This window comes from Sipha flava, unplaced genomic scaffold (assembly GCF_003268045.1).
Source record: "Sipha flava isolate LNK unplaced genomic scaffold, YSA_version1 182_pilon_pilon, whole genome shotgun sequence".
Lineage (NCBI taxonomy): Eukaryota > Metazoa > Arthropoda > Insecta > Hemiptera > Aphididae > Sipha > Sipha flava.
The window spans coordinates 148,475-171,308 of NW_020272252.1; the positions used below are offsets into that span (position 1 = coordinate 148,475).

The 22,834-nt window shown below is 26.6% G+C and overlaps 2 protein-coding genes across 10 annotated transcripts in view; both read left to right on the top strand.

The window, feature by feature from the left end:
• The window catches only part of LOC112680961 (dual oxidase maturation factor 1), a 48,857-nt gene extending 38,645 nt beyond the window's left edge, over nt 1–10,212 (top strand). For all 4 annotated transcript variants that reach the window (XM_025551208.1, XM_025551212.1, XM_025551209.1 and 1 more), the window contains 6 exons: nt 7,979–8,113; nt 8,207–8,432; nt 9,210–9,424; nt 9,537–9,732; nt 9,794–10,057; nt 10,147–10,212. In XM_025551208.1, the coding sequence (XP_025406993.1) occupies nt 7,979–8,113; nt 8,207–8,432; nt 9,210–9,424; nt 9,537–9,732; nt 9,794–10,057; nt 10,147–10,204 (1,094 nt within the window). In that variant the 3' untranslated portion in view covers nt 10,205–10,212. The remainder of the gene's footprint in view (nt 1–7,978; nt 8,114–8,206; nt 8,433–9,209; nt 9,425–9,536; nt 9,733–9,793; nt 10,058–10,146) is intronic.
• Nucleotides 10,213–14,704: 4,492 nt separating this feature from the next.
• Nucleotides 14,705–16,932, top strand: LOC112680952. 6 transcript variants are annotated; one of them, XM_025551192.1, is made up of 4 exons: nt 14,705–15,082; nt 15,171–15,316; nt 15,808–15,968; nt 16,650–16,932. In XM_025551192.1, exons 2-4 carry the CDS (start codon nt 15,285–15,287, stop codon nt 16,898–16,900), a joined length of 444 nt encoding a protein of 147 aa, XP_025406977.1. In that variant the 5' UTR covers nt 14,705–15,082; nt 15,171–15,284; the 3' UTR covers nt 16,901–16,932. The 6 variants fall into 6 exon arrangements, with proteins under 6 accessions (XP_025406977.1, XP_025406975.1, XP_025406976.1 ...); XM_025551190.1 differs by having other exon boundaries at nt 14,705–15,040; nt 15,119–15,316; XM_025551191.1 differs by having other exon boundaries at nt 14,705–15,040.
• The last annotated feature ends 5,902 nt before the right edge of the window (nt 16,933–22,834 follow it).

Sequence of the window (22,834 nt, forward strand, 5' to 3'; positions counted from 1 at the left end):
AATAATAATAATAATAATAATAATAATAATAATAATAATAATAATAACAATAATAATGTAAATGCTTATTCGAGAGATTTCATTTGAAGAGTAACCAAACTTCGAATTACATTAATACCAGTAGACTAAAACCGTTTAAAAAATAATAACTAGATACAATTAAACGCGTAATTTTTGCATTAATTGCATATTAATAGTGTGATAAAATGAAGATCGTTCGATTAAAAGTTATATTTTATCGTACGCGAGGAATCACTATATATAAATAAATAAATGCGGTTATCTATGTATACAATAAACACTAAAATATTTGACGATCGAAATGATATAGTCTACATATTACAATAAGTTAAACTATTTCATCTGATTATTGAATTTATGAATATGGAGTTTCAATATACGATCAAGTTTTCGACATGATCAATCACTCTACACGTTGACGAATTTTCTTACCTTATACTTGACGATTGACGTGAACTTATAATTTATTAATTCTTGTTTGTGTGTTCCTTGTTTACATATTAACAACTTCGTAAAATGTATAAGATTTATACTTGTCGATTTCTAACTACTGAAACAGATTTTATATTAAATTATGTAAACAAATATAAATGGCTTGGCATACTGCTATGGAGTGCGGTTGTTAATCAGAGAAGAAGTCATTTTCACTTTTCATAGTACTTCTGTCATCTTCGTTTCACTTTCCGACGGTGCGTCTGTATTATACATAAGATGTCATAACGATCGAGAATTATAAACGCCCCGGAGGGTCATCACAATTGTCCCGACTGAGAGTGCATATATTGTTGCGTTTCGTCACATAAATATACATTGGAACGTACAAGCGCACACAACACACACACGAACATACTTGTATGAGTCGAAATTATTATTATATTTTTTCGCAACGGCAATAATAATTGGTAATATTATAAATTAACAACAAAGATTATCGTGATGTCCACACTGCGCGCATTTGACGACGGAGATACTCGTAGATCCACTTGTTTGCTGTCCTTTTGTTTTCATTTCTCCGTCGACTTTCACACTTACATAGTCGGTACCTGCCTACCTATTTGCCCATATAATGGTCATGTCATACAAAGTACATAACGCGTACAGGTAATTAAAATATGCACCTTGGAGCAATATTTATTAAGATACCACATCTAAGGCCGATTCATATGTACAATAAAATCGAATGGCGTAAAACCATATATATCTCTCTATACATTTTTGTGCTTTTTTTTTGCCAACGTGCCGTTCAACTCATCCAACCGTGACCGTTGCAACGACGTAAAAATAATATGTTATTATTATTATTATTATTATTATATACATTATTCCATTGGCCTCATTTGCGTTTACACACACTCGCGCTATTATTGCGTGCTTTTTTTTTTTATATTTTAACTCTCCCGTAGACGGGATTTTTGCCACGATTTATTATAATTAGAAGGAGAAAAAAAAGTATACCCAAATAGATGACATCTTCTGCTACATGCATTGTTTTTGTAAACCAAAACTGGTTTAAAAATAATATACCAGAAGTGTTGCATGGAGATGGACGAATTTATTTTCTTGTCGACACGATACAAATTTACCACGTTTTATCGCTCTAGAATCATTTTAACCTATTTTTTATACATTTTTTTGATATAATACAATATTAACATAAATATTACTATTTTGACTGCAGCTACGACCAGTTAAATCAATTGATTATATATTATTAGAAGATTACAAACAATTGTTCTCGTTGTAATGGTGAATGCTGAAATGTTGTAAATTTTTATTTTTTCGTACATGATAGTATTTAAATTTCTACCTCTAATATTTTATTTTAAATTTAATTCCGATGTGAATTAAAAGTGAGCATTACGAAATAAATCTCTCTCGAACCCGTGTTTATGCTTTAACATAATTTTCACCTCATAAACGTGTCTCGGAGCTTGCATCATATTATGCATGATTACGAAAGAGAACATGATTCTAGATAATTTAGTGAATTCATAAAATTGTACCATTTACATGTTGACTGAAACAGATCAACGTAAATTGCAGTTTCATATGTATTGCGCTCATCGATAGTACATGACTAATTTTACCTTGAACAAATACAATAGTTGGCTCAACATACTTTGATGGGTGACCACTAAAATAGGAAGTGAAGATATTTATTGTAGAATATTATGACGCATTCACTCCTTGAAACGTATATTTTACATCGTACACGCATCTACGTAGTAGGTTTTATTGATATTTGTAGCGGATTTCTATCAACAAACTGCATTAATGCGATTGGAAATTTAGAAAATCATTACACGTTGTAACTGTGACAATATAATTATTCAACTATAGGATATGTTATCCTCCGATAGCAATATCAATCACATGTAAGTTTTGAAATAATGAAGAAGTTATTATAATATTGTATGTGTATAAAATGCATTTGGTTTCAATTATTACGCAGGTGTATATTTTTTCGTTATTTTATTAATTTTTCAAATCTAATATGGAATTGGTTCGACATATGAAGTTGGGCCGTGTTAAACACGAATTAATACGTGTAACGTATCACGTACATACGTGTATATATCACATGTATACGTAATGCTAGATTTATATGTGATATAGCTTCATTATGAGGTACCATTGTGAGGAGATATCTATATACTCCTAGACTTGTTAAGCAATTTTAACATTTTAAAGACTTAACAATTTCATAAATATTATAAAATTTACAAATATACCTATCTGGATAAAAGTTAGCATTTTCTATTTTCGTTTATATTCAAAGGAATAATTAGTTTTACATCGAGAAAAAATGTACTCGTACATTTAATTTGGATATTTTCCTAGTCAACAGATAAATTGATGAGGTTTAGTGGATTAATATTTAATGAACATCAGTTGAATATTTTTATTTCACTCTCCCCCCCCCCCTATATATTTTTCTCAACTATAACACAACTGTATTCGTTGTAGACTATAGTAATTGATCTATAGCTAGGAGGTCAGCCGGATCGCACTAGATTGTGATGAATAAAATTGTGGGTCCATTAAGATAAAATAAAATAAAATATCATAATTTAAAATATAAAACAATATAAGTACCAAACAAAATAATTGAAAGATAACTAAATAAACAATCAAATGTTCTGTACAACTGTTAGTAAATACTATAGTAAACATGACACATTTTGGTTTTGAAACGTAAATACTTGTTTAACTGACGAAAATTTGAATGGTTATAACTAAATAAAAATTTGTAAGAAAAATAAATGCATTTCTAGTATATTGTAATTTTTAAATTGTATTCACATCTAGTCACATTCGATATATTTAAAAAATATCTTAATATAATGAATTCTATATTATTCAATAATGAAGTCACATCATCATTTATATTTCTAAAATTTCACCTAAACGGCGTATTATGTTAACTTGCCCGTTTAAATGTGTTTACTTTAAAGTTTGAACGAATTGGAACTAAAGAATAATAAACTGTACAAACAAAAATATATTCCAAATTAATGTCATTAACCACAATCAACGAAGCAAATAGTTGTGACCTAACTACATAATATATTTTGCAACCTTCAAATCAAAAAAATTGTTAAAATATCTTATTTGATAGATGATGTTATTATGTAAATTTAAACATTTGAAAACTTGTATTTTTGCAAATATTATAGGAATAAAATTTAATTCTAATCTAAAAGCCTTTACAATTCCAACAGATTTGGAATTTATTTTTAAACATATGATATACAAGTAATGGATATAAAAATAAAATTAAAAATATACTTTCAAGGATAGTAAAAACCGTTAAATTCTATAATTATTAAAATACATAATAATTTACAAGATTCTAAGGTTAGATTTATCAGATAACCTATCTATACAAAATATGAAACGTGCACTTTTCATTAAATTTGGTTAATTAACTCAAATAATTACATATTTTCATTCATTAGAGAATATTTTTATTCAACGTCTTGCAGATCTAACTTGCATTATAGTATTCATGTTAATAATGACTTATATTTTTTTTCTGGTTAATCAAATAATTCATCAAAATAAGATTCCAAGGACTACATTTTTAACATATTTTAATAACTTTAAGTAGGTATTAGTGCGTGACATATACAACAGCTGCTACACTGCATGTACTATAATAAATTGTTATTTACATGTAATATTGTGTCAACGAAAAATAGCAGTTGCAAGAAGAAAAATCGTTAAAAACTAAACCTTATTATGTGACATATAAATTACTTCAATGTTCATGTAATATTTTTTTTTCTAATAATTCAGAATTATATCACATTACATATGTAGATACATCATGTTATGTAATTATCATGTAAAATCCAAAATTCAAAATGTAAGTATTTTCTATAACATCAGTTATATTTTTCGATAAATATACATATAAAAAAAGTAGATTTTGTTCCCGAATATTTTAATATTGCTTGGTGACGATTGGTTTAATTCATAAATCGAACGGTTTTTTATTTATGTATCTTTATCATTGTCAAGTGATAGAAAAAAAATTAGATAACATCAAAGTACACAAGTACATTATAGCACTATGTATTTTATGTAAATAAATGGAAATATTTGATACTTTAAAGTAACGTAGATTGACAAATTCATGATTTTTTATTATGTTCATATGCAATAGAAAGAAATTTAGACTTAGGTAACCCTCTATCTCTATAATAATTCCTGAACGTGTGCTAAACAAATATACGTCCGTTTTCCGTATAGAACATAAAAATTAAGACGAAAATACTTGGAATCGGTTCATTGTCTTCAAAACAAAAATTATAAAATATTAATATTTATTATACATATTATTTTTCATCATGATCATATAATAAAACTTAAATTATAGTTTTTCCACATTTGTCCACCTACTTCTAACGTATCTGATTTATGCGGTTGTAATTCGTAATAATAGGTTTTACCATTTTCATTTGCGTGGCTTTACCCGCATGATCCAGTAATTTGAATTAATTATGAACTGTATCTGAATACAGTTTTTGCTTCCAACTTATAAATTAATTTACGGCGTTATTATTTAAATATGTTATTTTCTTATGCTTATTTTTCCACAATCGACCTTAGGAATTTTGACAATAATATTATATTATTATTTCAATCCTGGCAGTTCATTAAATACAGAGTGCGGCATAATGAATTCCTGAATTTTTGAGACAAATTATAAAAATTGTTAGGTATATGATATAAAAAAAAATGTTATTAATAGAAAGTATACAATATAAGTTTTTTTTATGTTATTTTTTAAAAAATATATCATCCAAATAATGGCCTCGGCGAGCGATGTATATTTGAAATCGTTCTCGAAAGTTTTCCATCACTCTAGCTAGCATATCGAATGGGAACGCGACGATTTCTTAACGGATTGCCTCCTCTAGTTCTTCAATGGTTCTATGTTGATATTTAAAAACTTAAGATTTAAGGTACTTCCATAGTCACATGGCCATGTTAATAATAATAAGCCCATGCATGGGCTCAAATCAGTGAAGCGAGAAGGTCAAGTGACGTCTTTCCGTAATGATATTGGGCGACATTTCAAAATGACGCAAGAACGATGGGCCGTAAAACCTATGGTTCCATCTTATTGAAATCAAAAGTTATTATTATAACTGTATTCTTAAATTTTTGGAAAAAAAATTTTTCAAACATCTCGCAGTATCGATTGGAAGTCACAGTAATACGTGACACAGCCCTCTTCAAAAAAAAAATAAGGTCTCTTGATGCCTACTGAGGATAAAGCACACCAAACTATGACTTGAGGACTGTTAAAAAGTTGTTTTAAACATTGACCTAAAATCATTGAAGATCTTAAGGAGGCTGTCGGTCAAGAAATTGGCGCGATTCCACTAAATATGCTAACTAAAGTGATGAAAATTTTTTAAAAAACGACTTCATATGTGCATCACTTGTCATTTATACGATATAATTTTAAAAAATAACAAAAAAAATATTATATTATATACTTTATATTAATAATTTTTTTTTTTCATATCATGTACCATTTTTTTATAATTCGCCTCGGAAAATAGTAGCCCACATCCTATATTTCTCACACAAGTTGATAAATTTAGTATTCAATATATTTTTAAAAGAAAAGCTTAACACGAGGACAACAGAAACCTTCCGATAGAATTTTTGATCAATTATTTCTTTTTCGAATAACCATTTTTATTTTTATTTAAGTTATTTTTTAATCTACTCTTAGGTCGTAAAAATATTGGTAAATTGCGTATTTAAAATACTTAATCAATCATATACATTTAAGTTATATTATGATTATGATTATGTGTATATAAGTAATATTATACTACTACCATGTCTAACTCGAACAAGACGATCGATCCTTGTCGCAGAAACACCTAACTTCACGGAGGCGATGGGTTTTTTTATACGTTTCATTTAAAAAATTTAAATTAACAAGTGATTTAATTAATTTTGTTGAAATTGGTAACAGGTAATAACGTTGTTATTAATGGTTTTTACTATTAAATCAGTGGGAGTATTAATTAATTGGTAGTTAGGCATGTTTTGGCAATAATTCTTATAACATGATGCTATTAAAATTATATTAACATATTTTGTGATAAAAACATGAATTTTATTGAATTTGTATAACAATTTATCTCATGACTCATATACATTTCATTAACATGTTAAAAATCCCAGTTAACAGTTTTAATTATAAGTTATATATAATTAGTATTGTTTATTATTTTGTTATACAGCCTATAATTTAAATATATGTTATAAGTATTTAATTTTTATATGTACAAGTATATATACAGTTTTTTTTTATAAATAAATAAAATGAATTCATTTTTTTGGGGGGATTATGAAAAATTGTGGAGGCCCTTTCAATTTTTCATATAGTTTTCGTATACAAATAACATAAATTCTTTAATAATTCATTTTTGTATAATTAATCAACTGAAACAATATTTATAATTTTCAAAATTAGTATGAGTTTACAAACCATTTAATGCTGAAATAGTTTTTATAAGTAACTTCTGCTGCACTGAAAATATTTTTCATTTTTGTTTGATTTTATTAATATATCTATGTCTATTAAAGAATAAGAATAAATTAATGAGTGAAAAAAGGTGTTGAACCAATTTTTTAGAATTTATAACAAAATTTAAATGTATACCCAGTCTAGTGATTCGTAAAGTAATAAAAGAAAAACAATAATTATTAATTTTTTAAAAATCTCTAAAATTTTAATTTTTTAATTTATAAATCAAAATAATTATTAAAATACACTATTATTTAAGCTCCAGCATTTTTTATAATTTCAAAATAAAAATAAACAAATCTACAGCCCAATATTAAAATATTTTTAATAAACAAGAAAATAAATTACATTAGTAACATAAAATATTAATATAAGCAAGTTTAAAGCTGAAATTAACAATATGATATTAAACTTTAACTTTCCATGCGAGAAATTATAACAAATAAACAAAGACAACCCAGCATTGTATATATTTTATATATCCAATAAAATATTATAAAATATTGAAACAAATTAAATTAATATTAAAATAAAATAATTATTTTACAACATTAGAACAAAAAATTAAAAATTTAAATAATCTTTTGAATAATCAAAGAATAATAATGTTTAATTTAAATTATTATTTTTTAGTATTTTATATTATCTTAATATAAAGAAAAATAATGTTAAAACAACTAATTAGGTTAAATGATGGTCCCAGGGTCATAACAAGGTTTGTTGAAGAACCATCAAATTCAATGTATTTACGGTTCAGCGATTTTATGACCTACTGATTTTTAGAACGCGCTTTCGCTTTTATGAGGTCTCCCGGAAAACTATGTTATATCATTTTAAATCGAACGTAAAATTTTTGTTTAGATTTAATTAAAATTTTAAAATATTCTATGTTAACAGTGTCAATATTGGGTTCAAGTTGGCACGTAGCTGAAACTGTGATAACAAGTTCTTATCGAGCACTTTCCAAAGAACTGATTACCGCAGAGCTCGGAGCCTACGTTGGACTTGGTCACATCAACATAACTCTTAGTGGTAAATAATTTTGTTCCGATTTTTCGATTTATTTTCTGACGAAACTGACTTAATATTTATAATACCATTGCTTTTATTTTATTTTTTTTACAGCTGTGCCAGTTGATAATTCTTCGTTGCCATTAGAAGATATTAGTTTCAATGAGCGTTTCTCTTGGCTAGGAGCTCATGAGATGGGCGAAAGTTACCAAGCTGCTCTGTACAGAGGTCTCCCTTTCCCTATACTAACTGTAGCTGAGTACTTCAGTTTAGGCCAAGAAGGGTTTGCTTGGGGAGGTCAATATAGAGCTGCGGGTTATTACGGAAGCATATTTTTATGGTAAGTACATACATTATAATATACATGTAAGTTTAAACTGTATGACAGTATTTCCAAGTATTTTTTTATTCAATTTCCTTTAAATTTTTGAAGATTTCTTACTACTCCAGATATTATATTATATTACTACTTCAGATCATTTTTTTGAACTAATAGTTTAATTTTATAATCAATAATTTAAGAAAAATATCAAAGTTTTTACTTTAAAACAATTACAGAACAAAATCATACTTATGTGATTAGTAAGTGCCTTGAAATTGATGATTTATTTATTTAGGTTTTATTATGATTTCATTAGTATTAACTAATTACATTAAATCTGAATAAATGTGCTTTTTTTTAAATTTTTTTAAGATATCAGTTTTTACATATTTCTAATAGATATCTTGATTTTATCAGAATTTTTTCAACTGCACTAAAACCTTTTTCATGTCGACGGAAAAGCCATAATTCAACTTCTTTCCTAAGTTCATGATTAAATAGTTTTTGGTTTGTTTCAAAACAACTCATATAATAAAAATATAAGTGACATAAAAATGACATAAAAATGACATAAAAATGGCCCTTATTAGCACTCTTTTGAATAAAATACTCTTCTCAAAATTAAAAATGCCTTTAAAAGGGATAAAAGGGCCTATGTTGAAAATTACTTAAATATAGTTGGAACACGTTTCACGTTCGATATTTAAAGTATCATCCTTTTTTACGAAATTAAATTTAGTTACTTTTAAATCATAAGACCTTACACTAATTGTATTTGAAAAAAAAAACCCGTAGGACAGCGTTTGTGTTATGGTTCCTAATGAATGTGCTGCTGATTGTCGTTCCTCGGTACGGAGCGTATACCATGATTGGCACCGGAAGTTTTATGGTCGGAGCCACTGTCGCATATCACTGTATGCTACCATGGACTCCTCTAGTCATACGTTTTCAAGACGATAAATTTTTACTGTTTAGACTTGGTTGGTGTTTTTGGTTAACGCTTTTCACAGGTTAGTTCCTACTTTCTGATCATGAATACGAGAATGATACCGAAGTACTTATATGCCAGACAATATATAAGCGTTCTACCTAATCGTCCACCTCGTTCGCTTATTTCCATAGGTTTATTGAGTATTGCTGTGGGAACGGTGGTTGTAGCCATCGATTGTGTCTATCCACACAAGTTTTCTACTATCCTCGAAGTCGACTTCGACACACCGTATGATCGACATATCATAATCGAAGACAGCATTCACCGGAAAAAACGGGTTGGAAAAAGCTTAGAAGAGCCCGAAGGTCTCGGTCGTAGGATACTAAGGTTCTAACTTAAAACGTATTGTTCGATCTTGATAACATATTTCATGTGCTTCATATTTCAGACGACTTTCGTCGAAAAAAGATGATGACGTCAACAATCATATGAAACTCGCCGGCACGGATAACCGTGGATACGAATTGGATGCTCAGCCTCCGAATTCACCGTGGAGATTTCCGTACAACAGACCTGCTGTGCAAGGAGTAAAATTTAATAGAAGCATATCACAAGACTCGATGACTAGCCAAACATCGAATATGGCAGTTTCTTATAACAACCACGATAAGAGTAGGCTTTCCATATTGAAAATGTCTTCACAGGGTAAAAGGTAATAATGTATTCTTAATAATGTAAATTATATTTTCTTAGTAGTTTGTACTTAGTTTTATTTAATACTTTCTTTTTTTTTTCTATTAGACATCCGCCAGGACATTCTGTTGTGGTAGATAGAGCTAGAGAAGTGTCCATGTGGTAAATCTACAATAAAAAAAAAAGTGCCAAGCAAAATGATTTGTGAAAATTTGTTTGAAGTCTGATCGTAGACATAGATATAAACATGTACCATATTATATAGATTACAATATGACAGTCATAAAAATTATGTTTATAACTATCATAGTAATTTTATAGGTGGTTTTTAAACGACTTTTATAAAATGAAAAGTTTTAAATTCTGAAATACCGACTTTAAACAAAAATTATTTAATATTTAATTTAAGACAAAGTATAATTATATGTACCAATATACCTATATCTGTTTATAAACTACAAGATCAAAATTGTTTAAAGAATCAAGCTTATACTTTATCAACAAGGGAGTATAAATATTGTAATGTTACCTACATTAATTTATTGATAATATTATAATTTTTTTTTTATAATTTTAATGTTTGTACCAATTTGATTAGGCTAATTTTAAAATCAAAATTTATTATTGTATAACATTATAAATTATTATGTTTTACAAATATTTATATACTTATATTTATTTGGTATATTTTATACATAAAATATTATGATAAGTTACATTAACTTGTCATCTACTATTAATATAGAAAAGAATGTAGTACAGACAAGATTCCGAGCTTGATGTAAGGTACTCTTCTCACTTGCCTCACTTCAAGCAATGTTGTATTTTTTGTATAGATATATTGTGATATATAAAATAAAATAAATAATCATCAGTTATAGATTCTCATAGAACATAATATTTCAATTAAAAAACTTTTTGTTTTAAGAATGAGCAGTTTTTTTTTTTTTAATAAACGACATAAACAAATCGAAAAAAAGTTGGGACGTTTCTCTTTTTTACTTTTAATCTATACATGTAAAATTTAAATACCTATTAATCGTTTACCACTATATCTTAAAAATGACAAAGTATATAAAATTGAAATGTCAAATAGTGGATTTTCAAAAATATGTTTAAGCATATTTCACCGTCAACTTACATAGTTCAACACAACGAATTTATTACCAAATGTTATACTTTAAGGCGCTTGTTAGACTTTGAATTCGTTTTGGATGTCAATCGATTTTCAAACTCGGCTACCTTATAATTTCGTATAAAATATACCCTTTGCAGTTTTTAGAGCAGCAAGATGTTGTCCGTGTACATGACGCTCGTTGTAGTAGTACTAATATAATATTCTAATATAAACTACAGTTAAGTACTACTAAATAAATCTTACACTAAATTACTAGGTTATAATAATTTATTTAATTTAACTAAGTTGTTAACTGAACAACTAATAATATTCGGCCGTGACATACTCGATTATATTTTTTTTGCAATAGCTTACCTATACATGGTTATTTAATTTGATCCTCATAGATTTGCATTCAATCACCATCTTATCTCAACGTGCAAAAATAAATAAGTATAGATATTATTATAATAATAATTGATAAAAACAATTATTTACTGACATTATAACTTTGAAAACTTCAAATTAAACTTTTTTAATCTATTATCGTGTATGAACTAATCTTTTTTTTTTGATTTATTTTATAAAAAAATTAGTTTCATTTTGACCTGCATATTTTTTACAATACTGTTAATACTTATTCAATAATATCTACGAGCAACATATTAATTGTATCGTATTACGAGCAACATCAATAATAGCAGTTTTCTATGTATCTAAAATCGTATAGGTACCTGTCCATAATGAAAATGACAACAAGGATAAAAATACACAAAACGTTGAGCAAAGTACAACATTTTGCGGTTTTTGGAATCATATTTATTATCCCGGCCATGATATTCTGTGTTTTTCATTTTGACATTCGGCTACATTGTAGCTACTAAAATTATATGGCACTCCTTATACGAGCTTTAACACACATTCTTGAAGTCAACTGTTCTTCCCAACTTTTTTGGTTACCCACCCAATGAACTATATCGCTTTCCGAACTTCTTGTATAACAATTATACTCAGTTTTTCCTAGGTATTTACTAGTCTTTACAGATGGTTCCGTGTCAACCAGCTTGTCCAGCTGTTCCTTTTTCATATCTTAACTCAATATAGCCTTATTTCACAACCTACGTGTACTTGCGTCGTCTTTTAGTGCCGAGTGTTACACCATAATATACGCCTTAGAGTTCATCTTATCTCTTTACTTCAATAACTTCCTCATAATTTCCAACTCACAAACAGATCTGCTTGTTAGGTTCCTTCCTATCTCTCCTTGTTCTCTTTTTCAAACCCCTAATAAAACCCTAAGCCTTAAGAACAAGATTGTCAAACTACTTTAGAGTCCCAATCATGTTGGTATCGAAGGCAACAAGTGTGCCAACCATTTAGGTTTTCCGACAATATTTTCCCATCAGATTTTCAGTTCCATTATACCGACTTCCAATATTCTTTCAATTCACCTCAATCCATTACGAAATGTTTGATAACTAAAATGGTCCTCTTTACCACCTAACTTCGCCTCATAGTATAGACATACATTGTTTCCGTAATTCTCTAATAACCATGATTCAAGAATCCTAATATCCCGAGACGCCTGATTATTTCATTCACTTTCCTTCGAATTAGACATAGCCTAATTAGACATATACCTACTTCCTAACCTTGCATTTAAGTTCTTCTCTTCTTCATATACTCGAACTCACAAGGAAACAATTTGTTATTTTAACCACCTAATTTTTAATTTCATTCTCTTCTCCCAAGTAGAAAATTAGTTAGAAGCTCCTATCTCAATTTCTATCTTCCCTTGGTAATATTACTCTCGACTCAAATCTTCTCCTTACCCCTCTTATTCGCTCGATTAATAATTTCATAAACTCTCCTAGTTTCTTAATTTTAACTTCCTTGTACTAAAACAATATTTATAGATCTGTATACGAATTTGTATGTATATTATTAAATTATAGCATTACTGTAATGTGACCAACAAAGGAAAAAAAATATATGACTATATTACTATACTCGTATCTTTTATGTGTATAGATAAATCAAATATGTAAAGGGTACCCAAAATTCCAATTACCACGTAAATTATTTAATAATAATAAATAAACAAAATTATGTAGCATGAAACAGGGGCGTGTTTATAGGAGGTCTAAGCCCCTCCTTCCCTAAATATCAAAAAACATTTTAAGTCTCTTTTTACCCTATAAAATGTATATTTTAGAAGCTCATACCATCATTGCTTCATGAATTATTAGTTTCAAATTATTCATGTTATGAAGTGTACCTATTTATATATCTAACAATTTTGGTCGTAATAATTCAATTTTATATAAATTGTTTCATAATTTGTATGTAGGCCAGTGATTCTCATCCTTTTTTCGTTCGTATCACCTTTAGCAACTAGAATCAAACACTACGCACCCTAACATCAAAATAATAAATTATCTTAATCAGGGGCGGCCTAAGAGTCTTGGTTAGATCAAGTTATAATTTTAAAAAATCTTATAGCAAAAAGAAAACAACAATTTTTACAACACAAATTCAAGTCGTTTATTTTTAAAATTGGCAAAAATATCAATATATGATCTAGAATATCTAGAATATCTACTTAATGATATACATTAATTAGACATAATGCTGATAGTCTATTTTCAGTCATTATTGAACGAAGCCAGGTTTTTAGTCTTCGAAGTGTGGAGAAACTCCTTTCAACCGTCATACCTCTATAGCTCTATCTACATACTTGTGCGTGTCGTATGATAGTACATATTATAATATGCATTTTTGTTAACAATATACATTTTTTATAAATACGGTATGGGTTTGGGAGGGGGCTACGACCCCTAGGTCCCCCCTCTGGAGCCGCCCCTGATCTAAACTGTGTATTTTATAATAATTTTTGATATAAAAAAAATAAAAAAAAAATACAGTACACAAACATATAATAAGTACACACTTACAATTTATTTGAGTTACGGGGTTCAATAAACTTTAACACTTTGAAGATTAAATTTTCAAATTAAAAAAATAATAATAATATAAATAATATACCTAATAAATATAAAAATATAAAGATACAAACTTAAAGATATGCAATAAAGAATATGATTTTATTAAAATTAATTATTTTATTATTTTTTTCCTTTTCCCGTGGAGATTTCGTGTTACCCCTACACTACGTCTATATCACTCTTAGGTAACATGTTACCCCGATTGAAAACCACTTATGTAGGCATCTTATTTTATTAATTTTGTAAATCATAATTATAATTATGTAGATTTTTAATTTCATTCATTTTATAAAAAAAACCGTTATGATTACATAATGAAAATGAAAATTGTTTATTAAAATTCTAATTTTTTTTTTTTTTTTTTTTTTTTTGATTGATTGAACTGTGAAATTTTTTTAGAAGAAATTTCCCAGACCTCCCTCAAAAAAAAAAGAATTGTAAGAAAATATGGGAATAGTTTGATTTTTATAAATATTGCTAGCGTTATCTAGTGAGCTAGTGAGTAAAAATTTCAACTACATTATCATTTTTCATTATAAAGATTAAAAACACAATATTAATTTTTGATTATGAATAATATAGACACAACAATTTTTTTCCGGGTTTTTTTGAATATCGGATTCGTAGCCGTAGTGTATAATAGGACTCCTAATCCTGTTCTCGTCCTATTCGTTTTCCGTCCATAACGGTTTGATTAGAATTCTTCCGGGTGAGTGACGACCATTACCGATGTCCTTCACGTCAACCTCCGATCCTGTAGTTCTCATCTTCTCATCTTGTCCGTGTACTGCTATTCCGTTTGTCCGTAATCTGTTATCATATCGAATAGTGCATTTGTAATAGGTACCTATATACATAAAGATCTGCTAGTCGCTCGAAAGTAAAAAACATACTTCGTATTGAATTGCTTGAATTAATTTATGTAAAAATTGTCAACTTCATTACTATTGTGTTTCAGTAACTCTGGGAATGGACATAATCTTCTCGTCCATTGATCAAAAATGTTTAAGTTTCAGATATGTTCAGGATCCAACAAAACTGTTTGAGCAACAATGTTGACGTTTAGTAGTCTCACATTTTTCTACTTTTTGACTCAATAATAACTTTCTACCAAAGTGGCCAACATGTCTGGAGAAAATATTGATTATGATAAACTGTAAGTGTTTAAAGCTATATTTAGTAGCAATTTTAAACTACATAAAAATATCATAATAATATAAATGTTTAACAATGAACAGTAGAAGTAATATGAAGCAGTGTCCGATGGGAATATTTTTTGTTGCCAGAAACGACAGGAACTTATTATGAGAGCATCACACAAACATTTATAATTTACTGTGTTTCATTTATAAAATTTGTATACATTTTTTTCTATCAATCATTTCAATTAATAAGTACTATAAATTTATAAACAGAACCATTATTTACTGACTTATTTAGAATTTATGTTTAAGATTTGAGACTCCTCCCATTGATTATCTCAACTCTTTAAATAAATTAAAAAACAATTCAAAAAAAGTTCAAATAAGGCCACCATAAAACTCTCAATTTATTTATAGGTCTATCAAACATTGATTTAAATTCCATTTACTTGATATAATTTATTTATATTTATGTGACCATGATATTCATTATTTTCTTGTGTAGTGTTAAAGATCATCTGCGTTTACGACTAATAGAATCTGGTTGGAATGATCAACTAAATGAATTAATTCAGAATGCAGTCATAAAACGAATAGAAAATGGCCAATCGGCAAACAGTATTAAGTTTGAACAGTTGTATAATGATGTTGTTGATTTTGCTCGTGGTAAGTTTTCATTAATATTATAACCTAATAAAACAAATTCTTTTAACTTTTATTAAAAATTGCTGGGTAGGTATGCGTTGTTTCAAAATTAAATTTTTTTAATTTATTTAGAACAATCATTTGATACCTAGAATCCATAATTTACCTGTACATTTTACATAAATAGTGTATTGGAAGTTAAAAAATAGCAAAATAAAATTTTTATCATCCCTTGCAATACATAATTTATATATAAACTGAATTACATTTAAATATTACTATTCATGATAAATTATATTTTTATAATCATTTAAAACTCCATGTCTATTATTAAAATTGATATTAATTGTTTTATTTATTTTTCATTTTTATTCTTTTGATATAAAATTTATAATTTTTCGTTTAACATGTAAATAATTTCTAGCATAAATAATTATTTGTGAACATAAATATATATTTAAATATAAATTATTTACCACATAGATACTATTAAATTCATTATAATCATGTAGATCATTAATCTACTTGGTAAACTACTTTTATGTCAATAATTATTGATGCTCAAAATTAAATAAATATATATTATTAATTACTAATTAATAAACTTATAAATGTATTTATTAGTAAACAAGAAATACACCACTAATGAATCATATTTTTTATACTTAAATCGGTCATTGGTTTTTTTTTTATTTTTTCTAGATGCAATAACAGAGGAACTAGAAAATGAATTTCATCAAAAAATTGATGAGTATTTATCACTAAATTCTTGTAAAGAATCTAATTCATCAATTCCATCACCTAATTCTCTTTGTGGCTCTTCTGATATTCATATGGAAGTTTCTCCTAGTATTTTGTCTAATGTTACGTCTAATATTCCTTCCGATTGTCCTTCGGATATAATCACTAATGATGATTCATTTATGGATACTGAATGTTCATATAACCATTAACTATAGTAAAATAAATTTTTGTTTGCATTTTATATTATTGAAATTATGTACATTTAAAAATACTTATCATTGAGTGATAAAATATATTAATTTTAATGATTTTGTATTAGTATAAGTATTATTTTTTACTAATTAATGATTTTAGACCAAAAAAAAAGCGATATATTTTTGTATAGGTATGTTATTTACATTAAACAGTTTAAACAGTATGTTGCTTTTTAATTAATTTAATTAGGAATCCGGATACTTATAAATGTATTTATTATTAATATTTACTTACTTCTATGATTTTTATTGATTTAAAATAAACTTTGAGTAATAATTCAAAAGTTGGATTGAATAATGTTTATAATAACACAACTATTGTGTTTGAATATCAACTCTGGCATAACATTGTTTTTAACTACCTAAAAAAGGCTTATAATTTAAATGACATCAGGAAACTGTAATAATTTTATCTGTGTTTTAAAATTATTAGTGCTACATTAATTGTTCATGTGGTTGACTAAATATAAATTAATCAGATAATTTGAAAATTATGTATTTTGGTAACAGAAAGTATATATTAAAGGTTAACAGTATCCAGTAGTGATCTTTAACTTTTTTACAAACATATTCATTTATACAGAAATACACATTGATTTAACCATTAACATTATAGCAGATATTTCAAGATTAAAATAACTTTTAAGTTTTGTTAGATATTTACCATAGTTGCTGTTATGTGAATAAATGTTAAGTAAATAAAGTAGTATATTATTCAAGTCTATGAGTATTGCTTTCATAAATCTAAAAAATAAAAACTACTCAATATTAATGATTTATTTTTTTATTCCTGATAAAACATAAAATTTGTTTCATAGGCTTTATTAAAAGTGTTTTGCTTCAGATCCTGTATACATTAAATATAGTCAAAAGTAAACATTGTTAACTGTAATGATAAACCATATAATAGCAAGTACAGTTATGTAATAATAAAATATTTAAATTTCTAATATTAGAAGCCTTTATGAAGGCAAGACTTTAGTTATATGTTCTGCTATAGAAAATAATGGTCTTCACCAGTGGCATAGCTAGGTAGGAAAGGGCTCCGATGCAGTAAAAATAATTGGGTCCCTCTCTAATATTATCTTAATATGAAAATACAAAATATACTGGTTATATTGTTCTTTCAAATATAAATACTTACTATGAAATGATAAACGAAAATAATTAACGGATAATTAATAATTGTACAAAGTAAAAAAGAAATCCAGTTTAATATTATAAAATATATATTGCATAATGTATGAATTATTATTATACTTAAATACTCGATCGTAACTAGAATTAATTTTAAATAAATGATTGCCACGTACCTACTATTTAATTTTAATATTTAATAATAACTGTTATTATTTTCATGTTCTTTAATACACTATGTACACTATTTTCCCTGAAAGTTTTTCATCAAACTACCACGTATAATTTAGGAATTATATTTATCAACATTTTCAATTATTTGAAGGAAGTATAGTCTCAGAATTGTCCATGGCCCTCTGTGCTCCAGGGCCCCAGTGCACTGCCCCACATTGCCCTATAATAGCTACGCCACTGGTCTTCACAGAACTAAACATTTGTTAGTTATGATAAAAGAACACTTTTTGGTTCTTGAGTCATTTTAAATTTTTATGATTTTTTCTTTCTATTTATATGTTATAGGTACACATAAATAGCCTAGTACATAAATAAAAATGAATCATTTTTATTAAATTTAACTGTATAATATAGATACTATATTTATCAGTAAATTATATCATAATTTAAATAACATTTGACAAATTGTTAAAAGATTAATTAATTTATTAATTAAAATATATAGTCAGAAGACTTGATACAAGTAATAATATACATAGACAACACAATAGGTTACATTTTTTTATATTTAAGACAGATTTTTCAAATTTTTAGTACCCATTAACAGCTAAGACTTACATGTGTATAGTATTTTTTCTGTCACATATTTTAAATTAAATATTGTAATATTATATAATAATTAAATTAAATATTTTAAAAATTATAATATTAATAGGCGTAGTTCATCTCAGTATTCACTAATCATGAAATTTTCAGCTTATACTAATGAAATAAATTATAATAGTTTTGAGTTGGTATAATTATAAATCAAGGAGCGATATTTTTTATAAGTATTCTTTTAAATACTTAACTCACATATAAATAAATAAAAAATTTATGTTTATTAATCTTACTTATTAATATTTATCTGGTTTCTATAAAATTAATATTGTTTACAATGTTTATGACAGGATATAAGTTTATTATAGCTGTTGTAGGTACCAAAGTAATATTTTTTGAAGCGTCATTGAATAGATTGTTATTGATGTATATGATATTAATAATTATAACTGTACCATTAACTATATATATCATGTATAAATATAAATATAAATATACAATGATTGTACTACATGTTTTAATGAAATATAAAAAAAAACAAATTACTTAACAAATTAAAAACAAAATATTTATTGATATCAATATAATTGAAATATGACTCACATAATTAGTTAGACATAAATTTAAGCGTTTTTTATATAATTTATGTCAACAAACAAATTTATTTTTATTGTAACCTTTAAAAAAAAAACTAAACAATTGATTTATTATCTTAGTTAAAAAAATTGTGCTTAATAATATAAATAATACTAATTGCTGGTAAAATTAATACCACAATACTTATAGGCTAAATAAAGTTTATTCGCTTCTGTCAATACCATAAACTATTTGCAATAATATAAATTTTAATTTTACATAAAAGAATCAAATTATTTAATTTAACAATGAGCAATTTATAACTAAAAATTTCTCAAAATGTATATAACATATAATATTATTAGGTATCAACTTGTTTCAAAAATCGTATTATAATCGTAAGTGTTGTTGTAGGTATTGAACATTTAGTTCTGAAAACAGTATATGTAACATTAGCTTGACATTTTCGAATTTCACCGTAAAATAAAATACGTTAAGTTGTGTACAATATATACCTATTAATGCAGTGGCGAAATTTTGAAAAAATATCAGGGGTTGCAAAATTTACTCAGAATGCACAAACCCGTGGGGGCTTTGCCCCCCCCCCACACCACCAAAATTATAAATCAATGTTTTAATATAATCATATTATTATATTATATTAATATAAAGTACATTATAAATCTATATAATTCTTCTTATATATAAATACATGTTATTAAAAACTATAAATTTAAATTTTTTATAATTAACTAGCTGACCCAACAAACGTTGTTTTGTCATATAAATTATTTCTAGAGAATATTTTATTAAAAAAAAAAAACTAATTTAGTATAGGTGTGTAAAAATGTGGTATATAAGTGGAAGAGGTATGGAGTGCTGTGAACGGTGATGGAATATAAAAATGAAAAACATCAAACATTTATTTTTTAATAATTTATTAAAATTAATTCTTTAATATTATATACATCACTAATTATGATGATATTAGTAAAAAACAATATCAATCTCTTAATGCAACAGAGTCTACAATATCTTATGTTATTCCATCTTTCGTCAACACAAACAAACTGGATGATTCGAGAGCACGCCATGTACAGTAGTCCGTGTGAAAAACATGATGTCCTCAAATTTAAGCCACAAACAGACATCGTTTAGCCTTGAAACTTATTGACAGTCATTGCAAATGCCAATCTAATTTGAAATTGAAGGCGTTTAAATTGTATTGGCACATCTGTGGGTATAATAAGGATTCGCGGTAATAATATATTTTCACCTCGAAATTTACCATTTAAAATGATGGCTTCGATAACATTAATGACTAATCGCGTGCCGTTGCACAACTACCACGGGTTCAAATTACGAAGCAAAATAACCGGAGATCCAACCTTCAGTTGTAAATTATGCGGTGGCTTGCCTGGTAAATCCAATAAGTTTAAAAACTCTGTTGGATAATTTACAGCTTCAGTAGCATCGCAAACTGTATCAATAGATTTGTATGACACCAAGTCTCCTAGTAACGAATGTTGTATCTTGAGATTCAATTCATTGACGTCCATATTTTTTGCTGCTAAAATTGCTCTTTCTGCCAGCCACTCATGATTAACATTCTTGTTTGTTTTGGCATCTGTTACGGGATCTTGTTGTGATCTTATTTATGCAATACCCGTCATTAAATACCAGAAATAAAATTAATATTTAATAATTAATTTTCAATTGCGCAGTCATCGACCTAGTCAAAAATTATTAAACTACAATTTATTAAACAATAGCACTTTTCCAAAATTTTTTTCCGTTAAAACTTTCTCCTGACAATTACGAACAATTAAAAAAACATTGAGCCAAATCTGATCCAGCCGTTCTCAATTGATGAAATGTTATATATTTTTGGCTCCATTTATATATATATAGCCACAAACATTAATTTTATTTTAATTTTAAATCACAATATTTTATATTATAATATAATTAAAACTGATATTATATCTTATATTGTATAATTTATTTCTAAATTAAAACTTCTATGTCTTCGTACTAATGACAAGTTGTATATTATATTGAAAAAAATACAATGGTTTACTGTTTCTTTAATAATAATGTATAAAATGGTAATAAATTGATTTTAATGAATATTTTTATTGATAAAGATGAAAGTGAATAGACAAAGACACATGTACTTACTGAAACAAAACATTATAGTGTAAAATCCATGGAATTAGGATATTTTCGATAACTTTAACAATTTTATTTATTAAATTTACATTTTAGTAAAGAAAAATTAAAAATATATAAAGAATAAAACCAGAAAATAGGACGTTAAAAATACAATATAAGATTGGCATTTTATTAGTCTTATATGATTAATTTACTGTTTTTAAATATGGAGCATTTTAGTTTTAACTGATGTTTAAAAATATAATTTCGATATCATAAAAATCCAGAAATTAAATACTATTGTAAGGTTGTATAATTGCAGATGGGTAAATTGGCAACGAGCCAACAATTGATTTTTGAATAGAAAAAATATAATTATAATAAAAAAATTTCGAGTAGTTTAAGCTTTAAAGTTATCTTTAAACACACGCATTTATTTATTACGCACAAGTATTCAGCAGGACGATGATCATGAATCGCAGATCAATTACATAGTTTAAAAGGAACAAGCATTTTAATAATTGCCATGTTGAATAATTCGTGAAGTCTCAAGAACCCACTTTGTGTCTGGCTGGCTTCTTTTTTAATTTAATTTAATTTATTTTAAATGACTACTGAATGTTCACTACAGTATGTGAGTTAAAAAATCCATTAATATACACACTATTAAATACGCATTTGCCAGGCATATTAACTTCCTTGCAGGCATTTCCTTTATATAGTTGATTAAATTGGAACGATTCGATATAGTGTCTTTTGTAAAAATAAACCACTCCTTAGTACAGAGTCAGTATACAGGAGTGGTACAATACACACGATTTCTATTTCATTGTAACCTTTTATAATTTTTTATAGTAGGTTATAGTTTTATATATTTTATATGGTAGTTTTTATGTTTATGATATCTCGGAAATGTGCCATATTAATAATGGTGTAACGAACATATTCTATTGGTTTTTCTTTTCTTACACCAGGCAGATATGCAATCAATTGTATTTATTAATCAACCAAAAAAAAAAAAAAAAATTGTATAAAAGAATGATTACTTATACTTTATTTATTGTATAGATTGCATTTTATACATATATATAAAGGGTGATCCATTAAAAAAATTAGTAGTCAGACATAGATTATTAGACCATTATTGCCATTGTCAATTTATGATTACACTCACCCGCTGTGTTACAAAAAAAATATTATCTTTTGGACAAACAGACAAATATTTACTCAATATATATTACACATAAT

Bases quoted from the DNA above. Each gene is read 5' to 3' on its own strand.
- LOC112680952 (XM_025551189.1), top strand. From the start codon at position 15,285: ATGTCTGGAGAAAATATTGATTATGATAAACT. The intron at 15,317-15,807 runs GTAAGTGTTTAA...TTTCTTGTGTAG, and splicing joins AATATTGATTATGATAAACT to TGTTAAAGATCATCTGCGTT. The intron at 15,969-16,649 runs GTAAGTTTTCAT...TATTTTTTCTAG, and splicing joins TGTTGTTGATTTTGCTCGTG to ATGCAATAACAGAGGAACTA.